We start from the raw sequence: 19,843 nt of genomic DNA on the forward strand, positions 1-19,843 counted from the left end.
TCTAGATATACATATGTGTATTTAATGAAACATAAACATGAAGCATTTAACATGTTTAAGATTTATAAGAATGAAGTTGAAAATCATCTAGGAAAGAAAATAAAAATCTTAAGGAGTGATAGAGGTGGTGAATACTTTTCTAGTGATTTTAATTTATTTTGTGAACAACATGGCATAATTCATCAATGTTCTGCACCAAGGACTCCCGAACAAAATGGTTTGGCTGAAAGAAAGAATAGAACACTAGTAGAAATGATTAATGCTATGCTTATATTTGCTAAGTTACCTTTTAACTTATGGGGTGAAGCTTTATTAAGTGCATGTAGGATACTTAATAGAATTCCTTCAAAACATACTAAGGTTTCTCCTTATCAATTATGGAAAGGAAGAAAACCAAACATTGGCTACTTCAAAGAGTGGAGGTGTCTTGTTTATTTCAAGAACACGAACCCTAATAGAAACAAATTAAGTCCAAGAGGCATTAAATGTGCTTTTGTTGGATATGCTAACAATAGCAAATCTTATAGATTGTTAAATTTGGAGACCAATGTGATTATTGAATCAAGTGATGTAGAGTTCTTTGAAAATTCGTTAACCTCGAATAACGAATTAAGGGAAAACCTTGGAAATATCCCAAGCTCAAGTGGAACACGGGATGAAATATCTTCTAAAGATATTAATGAATCTAATGAACCACGAAGAAGCAAAAGAACTAGAGTTAAGAAGTCTTTAGGACCGGATGAAATTGATTCTCAACTTATCTCATTTTACTTAGTAGAAAGAAATGAGTTGAATGTTGTAAGAACAATTCCTTTTGTGCTACAAGTGGAAACCGATCCTAAAACTTATAAAGAAGCTATGGCTTCTCGAGATAGCATGTTTTGGAAAGATGCAATCAAGGATGAAATGGATTCAATAATGTCAAATAAAACTTGGGAACTTGTCGATCTACCACCCGGATCCAAACCTATTGGTTGTAAATGGGTATTTAGGAGAAAATATAATGTTGATAGTTCTCTAAATACTTTCAAAGCTAGACTTGTAGCCAAAGATTATCGATAAAAGGAAGGAATTGACTATTTTGACACTTATGCACCAGTAGCAAGAATAACTTCAATTAGGATATTGTTTGCATTAGCCTCGATATATGACTTGTATGTTCATCAAATGGATGTCAAAACGGCATTCCTAAATGGGGATCTCGATGAGGAGGTTTATATGGAACAACTAGAAGGTTTTGTTGTACCAAGAAATGAACATAAGGTATGCAAGCTAATTAAATCGTTATATGGGCTAAAGCAAGCACCTAAGAAGTGGCATGAGAAATTTGACTTAGCAATTATTTCATATGGATTTAAATATAATAGTGTAGATAGATGTTTGTATTCTAAAGTGTGTGATGATTACATGATATTTATATGCTTATATGTTGATGACATGATGATTATAAGTAATCACATGGATGGGATAAAAGAAACGAAGAGGTTTCTATCTTCCACATTTAAGATGAAGGATCTTGGACAAGTCGATACTATTTTGGGTATCAAAGTCTCAAAGACTAGTGGGGGTTATTACCTTAGTCAATCACATTATATTGAGAATGTGATAAATAAGTTCAAACATTTGAACATAAAAGAGTATAATACCCCTATTGATCCAAGCTCAAAACTTGTTAATTTTGAACAAGTGGAGGATTGTTATGAAGTGGTATAATTGTTCAAAACCAACAATAAAAAAAAAATAAAAAAAATTAGGCCATGCGACCATGCGACCGCATGGAACCCTACCGAGACCATATGGTTTCGGTAGGATTGTACTATGCGACCGCACATGGTACAGAAAAACGACCGTTGGGTCATTTTTTGTTGGTTTTTTGGTGACTTTTCATCCATAAGGTACACCACTTCGTAAAGCTATACTACTTGGCTATAAATAGGTGATCTTGGGTCATTGAAAAATGTTGAAAAAAACACTTATTATATTGATCCTTCTTGAGATCAAATCCAAAAGATAAAATACCCTCTCATATTCATCTTTTCTTTGTGTTCTTAAGTTTTAGAGATTCAAATAAGTGTTTAGTGTTTGAATCTCTATAAGGCTTGATTAATCCTTCAAACCTTTTGCCGGATCACCCTTTAAACACCAAAATAGTGGGGGCAAAATTCGTTTGAGGACAACAATAAAAGATTGTGTTTGAGCCTTCAAAGTTCTTCATATATCCTTTGCCATTTGTTCATCTCCTATACTTCTTTCGATAATTTTTCTATTTGTAATTCGTTCTCATCTTTGGTGGAGTAACATTATTTCCAACAATGGTAATGAACATATTGATTATAGTGTTATATTATGTTCACTTGTATCTCTGCCATTCACCAGATACACAACACAAAAGGTAATGCAATTAAAGATGTTGACCGGTAAGTGATAGAGAAGAACCATTTGACTTGTTACACATGTTAATGACAATTGGTGAGATTACATTCATGAATCCATTTTTGTTCTTTCATTTCGTGTAATGCCTCCTTGAAATACTTGTTTCTTTCTCTTGTTTGAGACAAGTTGTGAAGTATGAGAAGTATTAGTCCCCCACAATGTTTGTGAGCAAGTAATTGTGTGATAATGAGCAAGGAATACTATCTCTGTGCTAAACAAGATGTATTGAACTCGTGATACTTTGGAAACTTTTTATAAATGTCATCAATCGAAGAATCCATGTCAAGTAACCTGCTGAAAGGGAAGGAGACAATGGCAACTCACCTCATATAAGAAGGATAAAAACCTTGAATGAATGTCACACAAGCGAAGACCTTTTTTCCAAAAAGTCAAAGCCACCATTCTTTCGTGATGAGCTCTAGCGAACAAATTTTATGTGTTTTTTCCTGGAAAGAAATGTATTTTTTTCACGATAACAAGTTCGATGTGAGCTGAACAAACAAAAAAATGACTCAACTTGATCTAGGCATTATCATCAATTGGAATTATATCCTATCTTTATTGAGCAAATCGCATCTTCTCCCTAGAAATAAGGCGATAAACAAAAGGTTATCATCCAATTCTGCTCGATAATAAGTATCGGGGCTTAATACAATAATGTCGCTAGCTTGCATCCTATTTGAGACCAAGGCAGGTTAGGAACAATGTCCTATCATCTTTATCAAATCCCTAGCTCCTCCTTGGTGCAATTAATCAAACAACAAAACTACTTGTCACAAATAACATCAATGGTTGGTCCGAGAGGATGAGAAACTAAACAATCTCCTTCGAGAGGCAGTAGTAAAGAATTTTTCACTACGGAAGAAAGCTTGATGCTTCATTACCGTGTGGGTCCAATGAAATATTTGATCCACCGGTATGATTAGGCCTGACGTCACGGGCTCAATATATTCTACAGCCTATCCCATGATCACTGATTAGTAGTTTCTACCGCGCGGTTAAGAGAAAAAGGACTTTATGTCAAAAACGCGACTTTAGTTGAAATTGTAGAGAACTGGCCCTTTTCTGGGCTCGCTATTTTATTCCTTTATTCTGAAGGACTAGAAATGGCTGTGCTCTTCCCTTCAGCTTATTCCGTTGGTAAATGGGGAAGTTGTAGATTGATTGATTATAAATTCGACAGTACGAAAATAAAGGAGAGAAAAATTCGATTTCACAGCTCCCGTTTCGTTACAATTGCAATGTGTGCGTGTAATTCTTCTTCAAAGTCCCTGAGAAAGAAAGTGTGGATATGGACGGAGAACAAGCAGGTGATGACGGCGGCCGTGGAGAGGGGTTGGAACACTTTCATCTTCTCCAATTATTGCCGTGACCTTGCTGTTGAGTGGTCCTGTAAGCATCTTCTGCTCTTCTAAATGTCTGTGGGATTTCTTTCCTACTTTTTAAGTTAAAAAATTAAATATTAAAGTCTAATACGAATTACGATCGTGTTTGGTTAAGCACAGGGAGACATGATCTAGTCTAATGACAATATGTAAAATTAATTAACTTTTGCCGTGTTTGTGAATTTCTACCTGACAAATGTAGATTTTCTTACACTAGTTCAAGTGTCTTGTTTATGATATCTTTCGCTGCTACTTATAGAAGATTCACTTTAGTAATCAATTTTTAATTTTTCTGACGTTTTAGTATGATTAGAGATGTTCTACACTTAACTATTATTCGTAAATTATGATTTATTTCCATATATGTACATGTGATGGAGGTGTAAGCGGTCTTGTTCAATATGATTCTGCTTGTCTTCTGATTTCAGGGGAGCCTGCAAAGATTATTAATGACATTTCTCAGAAACTCATTTTTGCTATACTGCAGCTATTGCATTGATACATCCTCTCTTCATTGAAGAAGGAAACTTAATTGACGGTGAGCAGAGAAAAGTTGCTAATTTCTTTGAGATCTCTTCGCCCCAGCAATTAGAGAAGCTCCAGCCATTGAAAGAGGAAGCAGAAAATGTTGTCGTCGATCTCTTGGGTTGGCAGGTGAGTAACCAATTCAACCCAACTAAATTTATTAATACATTATTATGTTCATCTATCAATGACCTGATTTGTTGTATGATACTGTAGTTACCAGCGCCCAAATTGTATGAGATAATCCCTCATACTATATGCAATCAAAATTCAGTTTGAAGAAGGTTTTTCTTTTGCCACGTGTCTAAATATGATGGCATATTCATTATATTTAATATAAGTTATTGAATATTCATCGAAGTGCTATGTATGTCCAGAAAGTGGCCATTTATGTGATCTATTCGTTTTAAGTGATCTTTCCATATGTATTGGTTATATATGTCCATCTTTATGTGTGTCTCAGGTGATACCTGCAGAGAATATTGTTGCAGCGATTCAAGGCACTCAGAAAACAGTCTTTGCCATCTCAAAGACATCATCTGAAGCACAGATTTTTCTTGAGGTGGTATCCTATGTTAGGAATTAACTTGCAAGAAAATGCATTTTTTACCTATCAAAAAAAAAAAAAAAAAAGAAGATTTATTTTTAATGTGAGGACTTGGACATTATTTCTTATCTGCTCTAGGTTCTGTTTTACTGAACATTGCCCTATACCGTGCCTTGTTCATTTCATTAATCAATTCTAGTAGGCCTTGGAGCACGGTCTAGGCGGTGTGGTTCTGAAAACAGAAGATATAAAATCCCTCCTTGAGCTGAAGGTAATGCCTTCTCCAAAATGGTGCTTCTTCTCCCCTTTGTGAGTCTATAAACCTTATAAGATTCTATCTATCAGGATTATCTAGACAGAAGAAATGAAGAGTGCAGTCTTTTGAAATTGACAACAGCCACGGTAACTAATATTCAAATGGCTGGAATGGGTGACCGTGCCTGTGTTGATCTCTGCAGCCTTCTGAGACCCGGTGAAGGACTTCTGGTTTGGCCCATTTGACATAATTTATGATCTCTCCAGTTTATGTTTCTATTTTAGATTCCTTGCTAATTAATGCAATTTCCTTTCTTATTTTGTGTGTTTCTCAAAGGTCGGATCCTTTGCAAGAGGGCTCTTCCTTGTTCATTCAGAATGCTTAGAGTCAAATTACATTTCTAGCAGGCCTTTTCGAGTCAATGCGGTGAGCTTTGGCTTTATGAAGTTAAGCAGACAACTTCAAGACTACAAAGAACTGTTAATATCTGTTTTAAAAATAAGGTTTTTTTTTTTTCTATTTTTTTAATTTTTTAATTTTTTAAGCTGCAGCTAATGCATCCAATATTAAGATGGAAATGGAGAGGAGGGGATTTATTTTGGCACTTTCAAATAATGAAATTTGTAATCAGATAAAATAGAGTGCTTAGGAAAAATTTATCTTAATTCCAACAATGTCCTGCCTGATACTTTTATTCGTCATCAACCATTAGTTTGTTTTTTCAGTAATTGCCCAACTGAACTCAAGTTCAAAGGCTTTAGCATTAGCCCTGGATTTTGAAAATGATAAAAATCCATTGAGGAGCTCTATTGCCAATGAGAAGTATGAAAAATTACAAAATAGCTATTCAAATTGAGAAACAAAAATCATCCGGACTATGCTTTATTTACAGTTTTCTAGAAAATGAAATGAAACGTCCCTAAACATTATAGTCTCCTGGATATTTCAGGGACCAGTTCATGCCTATGTTTCAGTTCCAGGAGGGAAGACTAGCTACCTTTCAGAGTTAAAAGCAGGGAAAGAGGTGATTGTTGTTGATCAAAACGGCATGCAGCGAACAGCTATTATTGGACGTGTAAAAATCGAGACTAGACCATTAATTCTCGTGGAGGCCAAGGTTCGTATACTTCATATTGCCAAAATAATCGTAAGATATTCTGCGTTTGAATGTGTATATGTTTGATTAACTAGAAGTTGGTAATGACTAATGGACAACCTGTGTCTTTTGCTATTGTAGATAGATTTGGATAACCGTACTACTTACAGCATTCTTCTGCAAAATGCTGAAACGGTTGCTCTAGTTTCCTCTGGTAAAGGTAAATTCTTAATTAAGACAACTATATTAAAACTACATTTCGTTTTCCATTCCATGATGATCAGTATATGCAGCAGGTGGACATCAACAAACAGCAATTCCTGTAACCTCACTCAAGATAGGTGATGAAATTTTGATGAGATTACAGGGAGGCGCTCGCCATACCGGGATAGAAATAGAAGAATTCATTGTGGAGAAATGACTCTTGTGGAGGAATATTTGTATACTGATTTGTAGAATCAATTGTATAATGCGTGAGTTACCACCAGATTTCGACTAGAAATTGAACCTGATGATAGGTCCACTGCATTGTGATGTTTATGACTCGGATGATTTTTTTCTGTGGATCAACTGTGTATTGAATAAGGTAATCTGAATGCACGCGAGTATCACATATGAGATGATTTTTCAAAGCTCTGATCATTATCATGATGAGGCGATTGTTAATTTATAATTCATGCAACGGCTTAATGTCTTGTTGCTGCTGGCAACTTTATATTTACTAAACCCTTCAACAAGAGAGATTCGGCCTCTTCCAAATCTGTGTCAACTCGAGCCCTGTTACTATGGCTGTGCAAGCCTCTGTTAATAAAGATGTAAAAAAGGGGATCCCATCGACTTGGCCTGGCCTATGTTGACCTATGTTCTTAAAGATTTATGCATTCTTGAGAAAGTTGACGAAAAAAATTTCACATCCTTGAGAAAGCTAACAACGATGATGGTTGATATAGAATATGGAATTTTTAATAAGTTATAACCAAAAGGGGTTTGGAGTCAAACAACTATACACAAAATATCCAACTCCATCATTCTGTATACTGAAATACCAACTCAGAATTCACCAAACAAGCAAAATAGGGCCCAGAAATCCTCTAAAACTGCACCTGATCTCTCACCTTGAATGTGAGAACCAGCCACACAACAAAAGAATTTTATAAAGAATGATACGAATGCGTTCTAGTTATGTTTCGCCTGGTTTTGGTGAACGGAGAGGCTGAATATGTTGATTTGGTGAGGCTTGCCGACGGTATGGCAAGGCAGGACTCCTAGTCGGCTGCCCATTCTTCAGCGAACCAACTTGCATTCTGGCAGCAGCACGTTCCGAGTGCATGGCCTGGAAATAGGACGAGGAACAGGCCATGTCCTTCAAATTAGGCAACGGTTCAAGGGCTTCAACAACTTCACTCATCAGAGGTCGAGCTTTGGCATCACGGCTAAGGCATAGAGCCGCCAACTGCACAGCCTTCTGCGCACCTTTTATTGAGAAACGACCCTCTAGACTTGGATCTAAGAGCCTATAGAACCTTCTCCTTTCTCCAAGATATGGTCTTGCCCATTCCACCAAGTTATGTTCCCCATTTGGCCGGCTTTTGTCCATTGATCTTCTCCCAGTTAACATTTCAAGCAAAACCACCCCAAAGCTGTAAACGTCACTCTTTGCTGTTAGATGTCCTGGCACACAATGAGGCATGTAAAGCAAGATGAATATGGAAAAAAATCTGAAGGGGCAGAGAGAAATTTTTAAAATATATGATCATCAGCACTCAGTTTGAGTGGTTTAGGTACAGTTCACTTGTATATTCAGATCACCGCCTAAAAACCCTAGCCATGAGATTGCCATGTAAAGTAAACCATCAGACGTTCCTCAATAAATATAAAAACAGAATGATCCAGAGGAAAAAATGAGCACTCAACAAGGGATTGCCTGGATAGGGGGCGCAAGTGTGCTCACCTGTCATCACATACTCGGGGGCAGCATAGCCATATGTTCCCATTACACGAGTAGATACATGCGTCTTATCTCCCTCTGGACCATCTTTGGCAAGACCAAAATCAGAAAGCTTTGCATTATAATCCTAGAGTACCAATTTTGAAAAGCAAAACCGTTAGAAAAGGAATCACGAAACTATTACAACATTAGCTAGGATTTCAAGCCCCATACTGCATCTAGTAGGATGTTCGAAGTCTTAAAATCTCTATATATAACTGGTCTTTCAGCTTCTTCATGAAGAAACGCAAGGCCCTTTGCTGCACCCAATGCAATTTTCATTCTTATGGACCAAGGAAGAGGCAGGGACCCTGCAGTGAAGAGAATATGGACAGAGTCATTAGTAAGGTGTGAACCCCGTAGCCAAAGATGCACGGTCAAATGCTTATCATCCATAACAATCAAGAAGAAGCTGAAAAGATTTTTGACATGATACTAACAATGGAAATAAGATAAAAGAGAAACAATCCGAAAGTCATGATAAAGCTGAACAGAGAATTTTCATAAAGTGAGCTACTACAATACAATCTTTAGGAACCCTTATGTCAGAAATGACCAGCTTCCTCGTTTTTAGAACATTTCACTTGCAAAAATACAGATATATCAGACTGCTATCATGACGTGATGCAGAACTAACAAATAATTCTAGCATGCACTCGTTACTATTTGTCAAGGACATCATACAGTTCCAAATGATAAAATAGAATTGACTGAAATACAAAGAAATGAAAGCTAGTTTAAAGCAAGAATAAGAGATCAAAATGGATTACCTATTATGTGCAAAAGATATGTAGCCTTTCTAAGGCTTTACTGAAAACCACACGTGCACATGTGCACAGAATTTTATAGAAAGGAAAGGCGGCCTCCTACCTTTTTAACAGATACAGTTATCTCAAATTACCTTAAAAGGATCTATTTAACATAGCAAGATCGTAAATAGAAATCCACGACGACTAGTGGTGCCTACAATGCCCCACTTCATCAATGAGCCAGCATGATCCAACATTTCCAGCACAACGTTTCACCTATCCCACACAATTTAAAGGCAATTCTTTTCACCCCTTGTGATTCAACATAAAACTCATGTCACCATGATCTCATCTGTATTTATTCAAATTAAAACATGCTCATTAACTTGCAAGAGCAAGGTATCTTCATGTTTATGTTCTGCATCCCTACTCTTACAGTCATCTTGGATGCCAAGCAGATAAATTTTACATAGAAGTCTGTAATTCTGCTCCTATCTTGACATGTAACCTTGTTGTTCATAAGACATCTTTTATAGCATGCAGAACTAAAAATGAAGTCTATAAATCCTTTTGTTGTTAAGAAATAAAAGTTTATTAGTCATGATATAAAGATACATACATCAAGAGAACAAGTCCTCTTAAATATAATAACATGTTTACAAAAAATAAAAAAATAGGACATGCTTCTCCAACAAAGAACAAATAAAATATAGGAAAATCCTTGAACTTGTCAGATACAGAAGCCATTTAAGAAGCCAAGAGTTGATCTTCACAAAAAACTCAGAGTTGTGCGCTATATCACAAAAACTAGTCCGTATACATGTGTGCGCACACATGCAAGCAATTAACAAAATTAAAATATCAGATAAATATATAGATTAATAACCATGTGTATATATGATATACTGAAAGTAGTCATATTTTTGGTACAAGCTACTTTGATAAAATAAATCTAATGTCACGAGCACAAGCATATCACAAATTGCATCTAAGTGTTTCTTTACATCCAAGAAATCATATCTATTTAGAGGTCCTAATACAAAAATAGTGAATAGCAGAGACGTTTAAAAAAATCCAAAAAATAAAATAAAATACATACTTCTAAACAAGTGATTCTCCAAGCTTCCCCGAGGCATAAACTCATAGACAAGGAGCCTTTGGTCATCCTCTATGCAATAGCCTATTAATTTAACCAAATGTAGATGGATGAGGTCACCGAGATAATTTACTTCAGCCTGCAAAATGTGAGTCACTTGTTACGTATGCAGAAAAATATGGGCCCTTAAATTCATGAATGAGGACAGTAGTTTCATACAAGCCACTCTTTGTGACCCTGAAGTCCATCATGATTGAGAGTTTTCACGGCAACCGTGAGCCCCGTGCCAGGTTTAACTGGTGCAAATCCAGTCTCGTTGATCCAACCTTTGAAAACACAACCAAAGCCACCCTCACCAAGGAGACTGTCAGGCCTAAAGTTCCTCGTGGCAATCTTCAATTCATTATAGGTGAACCTTCGAAGCTGAGAAGCAATTTTCAATTCCTCGCCTACAATAGGAGTAGACGGTATGCTTTCTGTGTTGCTGGTTGTTGAAGATGATATGACTGGAGCAACTGGTTGGTCTCTACTCGTATCATTTGTAGATTTACTTTCAGCTGTTACACACATTTATGCATCATCAAATTCTTAATTGGCATCTTTGAACACAACAAAAGTTATTGGAAAAAAAATCTACCAATTACAAAATAGAACCCCGTCTATGACAAAAGACCACCTAGAAGATTAGAACAATCGCAACATGTTCAAGCACAACCAATTGCAAAAGTACTACTAAGGCATATCCAAACTCTAAATCATTTGTTCAGAGAACAATATCACACATCATATTCCAAGAAAAATTGCTGTGAACTAGGTCTTGTAAAACCACACAGCATGCATTTGATGGTTAAATTTTGTAATTTGGAACTTCTGAAATTCTTTATAATAGTTATAACTTGAACAGTGTCTTTGAACACAACGTATACGTATGTGAGTTGCTAGACAAAAATACAAGATACAATCTAGCAAAGGCACATTCCTCAACCGCACAACTGAGTTATAGCCTGTAGTGCTTGTGATACAAATTTTATCACGTAGATAATTTCTTGTCAAGATGAATATTCTATGATCCAACGTCCACTCAAGCCCTTTCTCCCATGCCCAACAACTCATTTGTCGCACACTTTTTGCAAGAGTACTTCGCGCCACAACCATCTCCTTTTCATAGGTTCTACGGACCGATGGGTGCTGCTTCATTTGGGAGAAAAGAATCATAGATATGCTGTTTTGAATTTTTGAGTTTTGAGTTGCGATCAAAGAGTTAAAACTCTTATGATTGCCCAATGGATTCGAATACAAATTATCCCAAAATTATCCACGAATTTGTATATGCAAACGATTCATGTCCGGAATATTAAAAATAAATACAGATCTTGAAATGTTTTATGGTGACATATGAATCATATAGCTTGGTGTTTGTATAATTAGCAGCTTACTATGTCTGAGACAACACTAAATGCAGATATATACAAAAGTAGTCAAGTTTTCTATCTTACGCTAACTTGTGAAAAGGACGTAAATCATGCATGAGTAAAAGGTTTTATTGACTATTGACCCCAAAGGCAGGACAAGTTTCCCGATATAGACAATCTTGATTGCAAAAGAAGTATGGAATAGTTATTCAATCACGGCTACTCGGCAAGATATCCCCGTAACTTCGGGAGAAGGGGTGCCGCTTCACAGAGGGGTCGCAGTGATCGGGCCCGGGCGACAGTTGACCAAAAACACAGGTCTCTGCATAAGAAAATGTTTTTGATAATCCTGTTTCCTTCAGGATGCATTAGCCAACACCAGACTCAGCTGTTAAGTCGCAGTAGTTTTTTCCAGAAAATGCACAAGCAAAATCCGGTAAAAGATGTAGAAAGAGCAGCAACCATGCAACATATATCATACAAAGGCAAAGTAATGAGTTAGCTTAATAAATTCATTTTATCACCAATTATAAGTTATCTTCTCCCATTTAAACTTCGGATTCTTTCAGAAAACCTATCTATTTTGCTAAAAACAAAAGGGATTAGGTTTTTTGCAATCACATCTCATACTCCATAAATCATAAGTTTCTAACCAAATTTGATGATCACCTCTGAGACATTCAAGATGGAAAGAAACTGGAAAGAGAAAGAAAATCATTTTCATACATGAAAACATTACATTTCAAGTACCCTAGATGATTATTTCTGATCTAATGGAACATTTTTTTAGAAAAACTTCTGTTACTAAAACCACTGCGTACATTTCCTTGTGGGTGGTAAATGACAGAGAAACAAGATACTGTCTAATACTGAAAGGTCAAGCAAAGTTATCGTTTCAATGTCCCCGAGAGAACGTGAATATACCTCATGGTAGAAGTTTCTTCCAATTATTCTTTTGCATGTCGGCAGGGGCATTGTTAAGGTTATTCCCCGCTCTTTGTTTTATAAATTCTTTCTCTTTCTTTAAATCATATACTCATGCAAAATGGATCATGACTAAGAGAAACACAAATTTCCTTTTCTAGTTTCAAAGATGACAACAAACATCTTTCAGGAAGAAGGAAAACCTAACGTAAATAGTGATTGTCTCTCATAAGCTCAATGGCCGAGAACAAGATGCAGAAAACATATTGGTTACCACCACATGCACGTATAATTAAGAAAAGTGCAACCGCCGTAATCACAGAATCTTGTAGGACAAATACAAATATGTTTCTCTTTACAGCAAGCAAAATCCAAAGAAAACACCATTCACTGATTACTCACAAAACACACATTTAACTTGCGCCTTAACAGGCAGATCGTTACATGTAATCATCACATTAAAATCCAACATATTCTCCAAAAAAAAGAGCAACAATGAATTAATTTTAGCGTCATCTGTTCCTCTACATATCCACAAATAGAAACCTCCATATCAATAATCTCGCAAAATTATAAGTAATCTGAACAACATTGCAGAAAGATGTTAATTGTATACCATATTGCGAGCTCGAGCCACTAACGGAGCTATCAACATTAGCCCTAGAAGATATGCAGCTTCCAAAGAATCTGAACTTAATCCAACAACCAGTCGCCTCAGCATTATCTTCATCATCATCGTTGTGTATGTTTTTCCTTCCCTTCGATTTTGATTTGCTCACATCCATAGAACCAGCATTGATAGCTTCAAGACCTAGGCCCATTTTCCTCCAAACCCTACAAGAAAATTCCCATACATCAAAAATTAAATAATCAATTTATCAAAAGCTCCCTCTTTTCACTCTGCTCTTATCCGAAGTTTGTTTTTTTTTTCTTTTTTCTTTTCTTTTTTTTTTTTCACTAATCCAAAGATACCTAACAAATCGATAAGACAAAAGGAAAAACAGAAAAAATCCAGGTAAACTAAAAAAATTTCATTTCATATAAATTTGATAAAACAAAAAAGAAAAGAAATTTCAATGAAAAAAACACAAGCCCAGATGAAAAAAATTGAATGAAAAGCGCAAAAATGAATTGAAATGCATTTCTTAATTCTATAAAGAACATGCAAAACAATGACCCACAAACTAAAGATGAATGTATGAATTTAAAACCCAGGTCCAAGAATGTACATTCAAAAATAAAGCAATTACACTCGCGCATATTTCCTTTTCACTCGCGCCCACATATAAACACACACACAGAGAACTCTAGACAAAGAACAAGCAGTGATATACTGTCTACGCCCATTTGGCCATTCCAAAGAGAAATGGTTTGTTCCGAAGAAAGAGACTGACACGAGGCGTTTTCGAGGCCAAACAAGGTGTGTAACGTGTGCGTATGTGTGAGTGTGAGTATTGTAGTGAGAGAAAAAGAGGACTGAGGGAGTAAGGGAGAAACGTGCGTTTTGCGTGAAAAGAAGTGAGAGAAAAAAAAAAATTTCGAATTTGAGAAGGCATTGTGAAGGTGAAATAATAATATTGGCTTATTCGGATGATGATAACTTGATGGTTGATTTCTGATTGGTCTGTCATATAGAAAATTGTATGAGCAATGTGAGTATAGAACTTTCTCTATTGCTTTTTCTGGGATTTATTGCTAATTTCCTTTTCAAATTTGGGTTAAGGAACTTTTGTATTCTGCAGTCTTTCATTAACATTTCTGTGTTGTTCCTTTTTCTTTTACTTTTTCTTTTATGTTTTTTTTTTCTTTGTTTGGATTAGTCTTGCGTTAAACTAGCGTGGGCTCATCCCCGCTTCACTAGCAAGTCGAGATGTGAATTTCTTGAGTAACTCGCTCAAGTTGGCTCGCAAGCTCATCAGCTCGTATGCTGATCAATTTGTCAGAAGCTCATAAGTCGATTCATCATAATGAGTGAAATATGTCTTTTTAATAATAAAAAAAATGATAAGTTGGGGCATCAAGATACAAGTCGAGTCATAATTTGGTTGAGCAAGTAGACTCGCTCTAGGCTCGACTCGCCTCTTAGACGAGCCCGAAGCTGAACCGAATGGTTCATCCCATCTAACTCCTCTAAGTTAAACTCATTTGAAATACTAATCTTAAATATTTAGGTTTAAGAGAAGGGAAAGAAATTGAAGTTATTATTTTTACATATTTGGATTTAAAATAAATACATAAATTAGAATGAAATCATATTATAGATGTGGATCCTACAAATTTGTGAATAGTAAGTGTGCATGATATGTGTGTCCTATAATATGCATGAATAAAAATATGTTTGATCTACTTAAATTATAATTTGAGTTTTTCCAAAGGTGCATAATTAATTTGCATAGTAGTGCTTTTAAATTTTTATAAGCCGTGGGTCCTATGAAATATTTGGAAAACAAGTGTAGAGACTAGTTTAAATTAAACTTAAGGTTCATTAGATGTGCAATTAACTTATTCCCCTTTCTTTAACATTAAACATTTTTTTGTAGCATTCTTAGGTGTTGATAAGCTATGGATCTTAGATAAATTGGTTCAACAAGTAGTTTACAATTATGTCCCTATTTGGCCTCCATTAATTTTTCTTTCATTACATTTTATTTTTCTCTCTCTAATTTTTCAACCACACAATCTTTCATAAAATAATATTACACGTAAATCGAAAATTTTTCTTTCTTTTTCAACCACTCATTTTTTTTAAAAATAAAAACACCATTCCACCCATTTTCATTACTACAAAATGGGGGCTATATATTTCTTGGTTGGTGAGGAAAATTGAAATAAGATTGATTGAAAATGAACTAAAAATCGAAGTCATGATCGTAATTCTAAATATTTATTTTTGTTAGAATTTTTCTTTTTTTTTTCTTTTATATGAATTTAACACTTTTAAAACATGACATGATAATGACTTAGCATACCATGCATCAATATATGTAGGCTTGAGTACAACTTGATTTGGGTTGGTTTCGATTCTAACTTGAAACCAAAATCAAATTAGTTGATTCGAGTGAATTTCAACATATTCTAGCTCTTAAATTGAATTGAACCGAACCAAATCAAATTGATCGATTTGGTTCGTTCAGCTCGATCTGTCAATTTGAACTACTCCAAATTGAATTTTTGAAAAAAAAAAAAATTGTTCAAGTTTTGAGCTCACCTGGATTATAAAGAACTGAAATAACTAAATAATTTAATATTACAAGAACCATTGACTAATACATAAAATCAGGATAATAGAGACAGATCAACGATTAAATTACTTGATTGTCTGAGTAGGAAAAAATGATAAATATAACATAATGAGCTTGTAAAAGAAAATTCTCAGTGCTATTACTTACTGGCTATGATTGGAGAAAATCGAAATATAGTTATGAGATTATAACTATCTTTTTATTTTCATTTTTCTTAAAAAAAGGAAAAAAGATAAATATATAAGTGGGTTGGAATGTGTATGAGTTGTTTATTTCAAGAATAGGCTGGATCCAATCAGCCTGACAATGAAGCAGCGGTTTGAAACTTCAAATCATGATTGAATCAACACACCTTGGTTTTGTTAAAAAAAGAAAAGAAAAAAAAGTCAAATCAATTATCTATGTCAAAGTGATTCAGACGAACTTGAGTAGGTTCGATTTGACTGGTTTGATCAATTTTTCCTTTTTTTTTCCCTCGAGCCTTTACATGGGATTGTTGCTGGGGGATTTTTCTAAATGGCCTATCACTATTCATTCTTGCTAAAATGTATATATTACCCTTAATGAAATGGCTTGCCATATTTTGCACAAAATACCCTGATTTATTGGAATAGTTCTAAAATTCTTCTATTTCTCCCATTTCGAATTTTAATATATAGTTTCATCCTTTGATTTAATAAATTAGCATAATCAATAATATAATTGTCATATAATTCTTTAAGATTATCATATTTCTTAGATGATATATCCATAGTCTCTAGTTGAGAAAAAATATTTTTTCTTTTTTTTAATAGTCTTTCTAACGGATTATCTAATCCCTTAATTGTATAGCCTGGCATTATATAGATAATTCCTTACAAGCTTTATAATAATAACATGATAGATAAGTTTTTGCAAACATGATAAGTAATAATCCTTACGATTCTTTCAAGATATTAGAAGAATTCTTTTTAAATTTAACAAAGACAATAATTTTACCTTACTTTTGATCTTAAATCTATATTCTTAGAATCGAGTGACATTCAGACTCTGAATCTGCAAACTGCTCCGTCAAACGGCCTTTTCCCTCAATGGGAATAATGCTATTTCAGCTTCTTGCCCTCACTGTATCTTTTCTTTGAATTAAGAATAAGGATCTTAAGTAAAGAAAATTCTCTCTTTGTTAAAGTAAGAAAGAAATTATCTTCTTCAATTTGTCAAGAATCTACGGGATAGAAAGTTTAGAAACTCATATTTTCCTAATATCAAAAGATTGAAATTTATTTATAGAATGATTTATACAATGTTTCTATTGTATACAAGGGGTTTCCAGAAAAAATTGATTTTAAACAAAACTTAAGGAAAGAGAATGATTTCTAACTTGAGATGCCTCATTCTTTCCCCCAAAGACTTCTATTTATACATGACTCAAACTTGCTATTATTGGTCTATTTCATATATCAGAATTTGAAAAAGGTTCACATGCCTCTCTATTCTTTTTCTCCTGGGGTCTACATTTTCACATGCGTTTTTTGCTTTTTCATCAAAGAGACATCTTTTCCTCTATTATTGCATCTTCATCTTTGGTTCCATATACAACTGGCTAGATGCTTTGGTAGTGGTAGGTCCCCTTTTATTTATCTCCATTCATCTTTTATTTTGAAGAATCAATCTTTTTAATCTTGTCTGCATGTGGGGCACTCTCTTAGTTTGCATGATTCTTGGATTGTTGTAGGACTTCCATTAATTTGATGAGTATCAAATTTTTGGATATATTCTTTCAAAATAGTAGATTTTTCTTTTCCATTATTTGTAAGGAGTGTTCATCCTTCATATTGACACAAGTATCTGAATTTTTTATCATATAAGTTCTTTGCAATGTTGTAAAGAACTTTCATTCCCAAAACTCTTCGGGATTTTATCCATGATTTATTGATTTTAGGCAATGGTTTATTATTTCTGCCAACTTCAATCTGGAAATCTCGGCCAACATATCCAATTGTGATAATATGTTCAGCGGGATAGTATATCCTTCCATCCACCTCGGGACTTATTGAATAAAATTTGACATAAATCGATCTCCCTTGGGCAAATTTTGAAACTTCTGCCCTGAATATATCATCAAATTTTTCAATTTCTTTTAAATCTTTTCCTGGATAGATCAAATTCAGAAATCTATAATCTGCTGCCATTTTGACCATGAAAGGGTCTGCATCTTTGGTAATTATTAATCTGGAATAAATATGATCTCCTGAAATAAAATATGATTCATTTATTCCAATTCATAAACAATTTTGGCAAATGATCTATATTCTTCTTCTTTTGATGAAAAAGTGGTATAATCATTTTCATCAGTTTTGATCCTGATAACTCTTTTATGTTCATCACCATTTTTTATAGTCATCTTCTGGGGACTTGCTATGTCTCGTTTGATATTACTGGGTCCACTGTTACTTCCTGGCTGTGTATCTGTTTGTATTTTTGAGATTGTATTTACTGGTATTTCCTGTTTGGTATTTAATGACTCGAATTGTGAAGTAATATCATCAATTCTATCATTCAATTCTTTGGTATATTTGGAATGAGAATTAGAGATTTCCACCAGCAATTTGACATTTTGTTGGACAGATTCTGCCATTTGCTCTAATTGCTCAATTCCAATTTTCATATCTTCTGATTCCTCCATGAGGAATTCCATTCGTTTTTTGACGTCTATTAATGAATTTTTGATATTATCCATCTCCGAATTCGATATTCTTGCTCAGAAAATCTGCAAGATAATTATTTATTTCTTTAATATGAACAACATCAAAATTGTAAAATGATAAATATGCTTGCCATCTGTGTAACCTTCTATATTAAGGTTCCATAGGTAACTTATTTTTAATAAGTCCTGCAACTTGAGAATTATCAATTTCAACAATAAATTTTTTTAGATAAAAGGAATAATGAAAACTTTTTTATTCCTCTAATAATTGCTAACAATTCTTTTTCATGAGTAGTATAATTTATTTCTGTTTGGTTAAAAGTTCCACTTGAATATCTGCATATTTCATTTAAATATGTTTTTAATATAGCTACCCAATATTTATCCGAGGCATCAATATTAACAATTAAATTATCTTTTTCATCTGATAATCTTAATTTTGATAAATTTTTACATTCTTCTTTTAATAATTTAACAATTTCAGTATGTTCTTTATTTCAACCTTTAGTATTTGTTTTCCTAAATAGAATTTGTATCTTATGTCTCTTTTTTGAGAGATTTTCAATAAATCTTTCAGCATAATTTAGACATCCTAAAAATTTTTGTATTTGTTCTTTGAATTTTAATTTATCTGCAAAGCTTTCTATCTTTTTAGATATATGAGTATGTAATTTTATTCCTTTTTTATCTACTAATAATCCCAGAAAATCTATTTCTCATTTCTATATTATAAATTTCTTTCTAGAAAGTACAATTCCTTTCTTTTTGCATTCATTTATGAATTGTAATAAATGATTCCTATGTTCTTTTTTATTATTAGATCATATTAGTATATCATCTATATAAACAATAAGAAAATTACTAAACTTTTTGAATATATTATCCATTTTCCTTTAAAATATTTGAGGTGCATTTTTTAAACCAAATGACATAACTAACCATTCATATTTTCCTTGAGGTCTACTAAAAGCTGTATATTGTATACTGTCTTCTTCCATTTTGATTTGCCAAAATCCTGATTTTCAATCAAATTTGGAATAATATTATTTTTCTTTTGCAAAGTTTATTAGGACTTCTTTATTTGGTAAAAAGTAACCATCAAATTTAGTATATTTATTTAATTCCTTATAGTTTATTACCATTCTAGTTTTTTCTCTAATCTTCTCGGAATGTTTCATAACCATAAAAGCTGGACTACTATGACGTCCATTACTAGGTCTAATTAACTTTTGTTCTAATAGTTCTTTTATTTTAATTTTAAATTCTTGCATATCTTGTAAGGTATATATCATTGGTCTAACTCTTATTATAACATTTTCTGTTAATTCCATTTTAACTCTAGGATGAAATGGTTTCCAAAATAATAATGGGTTTTCTCCATAAATTTTCTCTAATTGTTCTATGATTTTTTCCATACTTATTTCTATTTCTGTTTTTAGGATTTTTTTATATGATAGTTTTTTATTTTTTAGTTCATCTTGTACTATTGGTCGTTTTTCTCATTT

The 19,843-nt window shown here is 33.8% G+C and overlaps 2 protein-coding genes across 12 annotated transcripts; one reads left to right on the forward strand and one right to left on the reverse strand.

Annotated features, from left to right (window-relative positions):
- Positions 1–3,486: 3,486 nt before the first annotated feature.
- On the forward strand, positions 3,487–6,874 carry LOC111367963 (3-dehydroquinate synthase homolog). 10 transcript variants are annotated; one of them, XR_002697925.1, is made up of 9 exons: positions 3,487–3,825; positions 4,306–4,472; positions 4,807–4,905; positions 5,093–5,161; positions 5,236–5,376; positions 5,483–5,649; positions 6,096–6,263; positions 6,384–6,462; positions 6,536–6,874. XR_002697925.1 is itself a non-coding variant. In XM_022989107.1 (9 exons), exons 1-9 carry the CDS (start codon positions 3,540–3,542, stop codon positions 6,661–6,663), a joined length of 1,242 nt encoding a protein of 413 aa, XP_022844875.1. In that variant the 5' UTR covers positions 3,488–3,539; the 3' UTR covers positions 6,664–6,874. The 10 variants fall into 10 exon arrangements, 8 of the variants coding, with proteins under 8 accessions (XP_022844875.1, XP_022844876.1, XP_022844873.1 ...); XR_002697926.1 differs by having other exon boundaries at positions 6,539–6,874; XM_022989107.1 differs by having other exon boundaries at positions 3,488–3,825; positions 5,483–5,593; positions 6,384–6,456.
- Positions 6,875–7,183: 309 nt separating this feature from the next.
- LOC111367965 (probable serine/threonine-protein kinase PIX7) lies at positions 7,184–13,955 on the reverse strand. Of its 2 annotated transcripts, none has more exons than XM_022989115.1 (7): positions 13,745–13,955; positions 13,027–13,244; positions 10,294–10,631; positions 10,078–10,213; positions 8,404–8,540; positions 8,194–8,317; positions 7,184–7,913 (listed from the first exon to the last, which is right to left on the reverse strand). In XM_022989115.1, exons 2-7 carry the CDS (start codon positions 13,229–13,231, stop codon positions 7,423–7,425), a joined length of 1,431 nt encoding a protein of 476 aa, XP_022844883.1. In that variant the 5' UTR covers positions 13,232–13,244; positions 13,745–13,955; the 3' UTR covers positions 7,184–7,422. The 2 variants fall into 2 exon arrangements, with proteins under 2 accessions (XP_022844883.1, XP_022844882.1); XM_022989114.1 differs by having other exon boundaries at positions 7,195–7,913; positions 13,640–13,946.
- Between the last annotated feature and the right edge of the window lie 5,888 nt (positions 13,956–19,843).

The sequence above is a fragment of the Olea europaea genome, chromosome 18, assembly GCF_002742605.1.
Source record: "Olea europaea var. sylvestris chromosome 18, O_europaea_v1, whole genome shotgun sequence".
NCBI classification, from domain to species: Eukaryota; Viridiplantae; Streptophyta; class Magnoliopsida; order Lamiales; family Oleaceae; genus Olea; species Olea europaea.